General features: G+C 45.7%; 1 protein-coding gene across 5 annotated transcripts in view; it reads right to left on the bottom strand.

Annotated features, from left to right (window-relative positions):
• qtc (quick-to-court) overlaps positions 1 to 2489 on the bottom strand; it is a gene marked incomplete at its 5' end in the record, with an annotated part of 44952 nt that extends 42463 nt beyond the window's left edge. For 3 of the 5 annotated variants that reach the window (XM_070127132.1, XM_070127135.1, XM_070127136.1), the window contains 2 exon segments: positions 677 to 787; positions 2198 to 2489. In XM_070127132.1, the coding sequence (XP_069983233.1) occupies positions 677 to 787; positions 2198 to 2489 (403 nt within the window). 5 annotated transcript variants of the gene reach the window in all.
• Between the last annotated feature and the right edge of the window lie 11 nt (positions 2490 to 2500).

Here is a 2500-nt window from a genome sequence, read left to right as displayed (position 1 = left end):
GGAAAGAAAGAGAAGAGGAGAAGCACAAAAACAAGTGAAGAGGGAGAGGTAGAAGCACCCAATATATATGGGGACGGCGGAGGAGAAATCCCAGGACCAAAAATAAGGTTTCCCGCGCTCTCTTCCTCATCCGGGTCACGAGGAGGCAAAGAGAACCGCTGGATCATTTCTCTCGTCTAGCGCAAGATTCTCGCTACAGCAAAGCCATTTCTGCTAAGTACAGCACGCATTTCAATAGCGGAATAGCTACTAGGCAAAGCTTAGTTCCGGAATAAAATAATATTCCTAGCACACACACACACTCATGCACTCACTCAATCCCTCACGCACTCATTCATTCATTCATTCATTCATTCATTCATTCATTCATTCGTTCCTTAAACTCAAGCAAGCTCAAACTTTCAAGCAAAAGCAAAACCCTATAACAGCAGCCACTCTAATAATAACCAGCAATAATCGCTCAAATATGCTCATTCACTCACTCACTCATTCATTCACTCATTCATTCACTCACTCACTCACTCACGCACTCACTCACGCACTCACTCACTCACTCACTCACTCACGCTCACTCAACTCCCTCACTCTCCCCCAACAGCACCTACAGTACATTCTAAAACTACAACCCAAATACAGCTCCCGCATAACTCCCAACAAAAAAACCGCCATGTTGTACCATCACGGGGTTGCCCAAGAAGTGATCCAACGAGTGTTCCAGCGAGTGTTCCAACGACTGTTCTAGAATGGAGTAGAACATTCTAGAAGGCGTGATGAAGCCGAGAGAGCTCTGGAGAGTGTGACGAATCCCAGCCAACCAAACGAACACACACACAAAAAAACACGAACATAAAACATGGTAAAAAAAGAGAAAACAAAGAAAATGTTAAAAAGAAAAATACATTGAAGATTTAACAAATTCATAAATTAGTATAAATCATGAAATTACTGAAAATCTGGATCATATGGTAATCAACAATAATTAATTGTGCAAAAAATAAAACAGGATTAAATCTGTCATGCAATTAAACAGATAATAAAAAATGCTATTATACTAATAATCTTTATAAAAAGACGTAACACAGACGAAATTGAAATGAAACATTATCCTATTAAAATACAAAACCGATACCATGACAAGAAAGAAATGGAAGGGAAGGAGGGAGGGAGAGGGAGAGGTGGAGAGAGAGGTGGAGAGAGAGGTAGAGAGAGAGGTAGAGAGAGAAGGTAGATTGGAAGAGGTAGAGAGAAGAAGGTAGAGAGAGAGAGGTAAGAGAGAGAGGTAGAGGTAGTAGAGAGGTAGAGAGAGAGTGAGAGAGAGGTAGAGAGAGGGTAAGAGAGAGGTAGAGAGAGAGAGGTAGAGAGAGAGAGAGAGAGAGAGAGAGAGAGAGAGAGAGAGAGAGAGAGAGAGAGAGAGAGAGAGAGAGAGAGAGAGAGAGAGAGAGAGAGAGAGAGAGAGAGAGAGAGAGAGAGAGAGACAGACAGAGAGGGGAACCAGAGAGAGACATAAAGAGACAGAGAGAGACATAAAGAGACAGAGAGAGACAGAGACAGAGAGAGACATAAAGAGACAGAGACAGAGAGAGACATAAAGAGACAGAGACAGAGAGACAGAGACAGAGACAGAGACAGAGACAGGGACAGAGACAGGGACAGGGACAGAGACAGACAGACAGAGAGAGACTGATTTCAACCCTTAGCTAGATAATCAGATCTGGATTGCCACGAGTAATCACCCTCATCTTCTTTATCATTTCTGATAAGAGTAAGGTACGAGGATGAACAGAAAAAAACACCATACAAAACACAAACCTCATCATCCTCGTTGTTGTTGTTTTTTTAAGTGACCTCTTAACGAAGGCGATTTTGTTAGTGGTGAGGTTAGCACTTAATCACTCCTTCTACCATCACTATTAGTATTATCTTCAATTAAACTATTCGTTACCATTACAAATAGGATTTTCAAAAACGACTCTCACCATTAGGGCATTACTCCCGAACTAACGTTTTAGGATTATTAGCACCAAAACATAATAAACAGCAACATTAACACTTGTAAATACTGTATACCTTCATCACCAAATGCCTTCTATCACCACCATTCTTCAACCATCACCTCCCTACCCCCTACCCCTACCCCCACCCCCCCCACCCCCAAAAAAAAAAAAAAGGACGCCTCCCGAGGCCAAGGCAGACTCACATGCGTCTTCCTCTCCGCGGGCGCCGACCGTCTCGCGTAGAAGGAGGAGCTGTAGGAGTACGAGGAGGAGGCGGACGACGGCGAGTGGGGAGTCGAGCCCGTGGTGTGGGAGTACCTCCTCCGGGGCGCTTCGGGCGTGAGGGAGCTGCCGTAGATCCTCGGGGCCCCCGTGGGCGTGGACGACGCCGAGGGGAGGGCGTGGGCGTGGGGGTGGTAGGACTGAGGGGTGGAGGAGGCGGCAGGGGGGGACGTCAGCGACCCCATGCCGCGGCTGCTGACGAAGCTGGCGGACCTGTTGGGTGA

This window comes from Penaeus vannamei, chromosome 11, assembly GCF_042767895.1.
Source record: "Penaeus vannamei isolate JL-2024 chromosome 11, ASM4276789v1, whole genome shotgun sequence".
Classification (NCBI taxonomy): Eukaryota; Metazoa; Arthropoda; class Malacostraca; order Decapoda; family Penaeidae; genus Penaeus; species Penaeus vannamei.
This window is presented reverse-complemented; position numbering and strand designations above follow the sequence as displayed.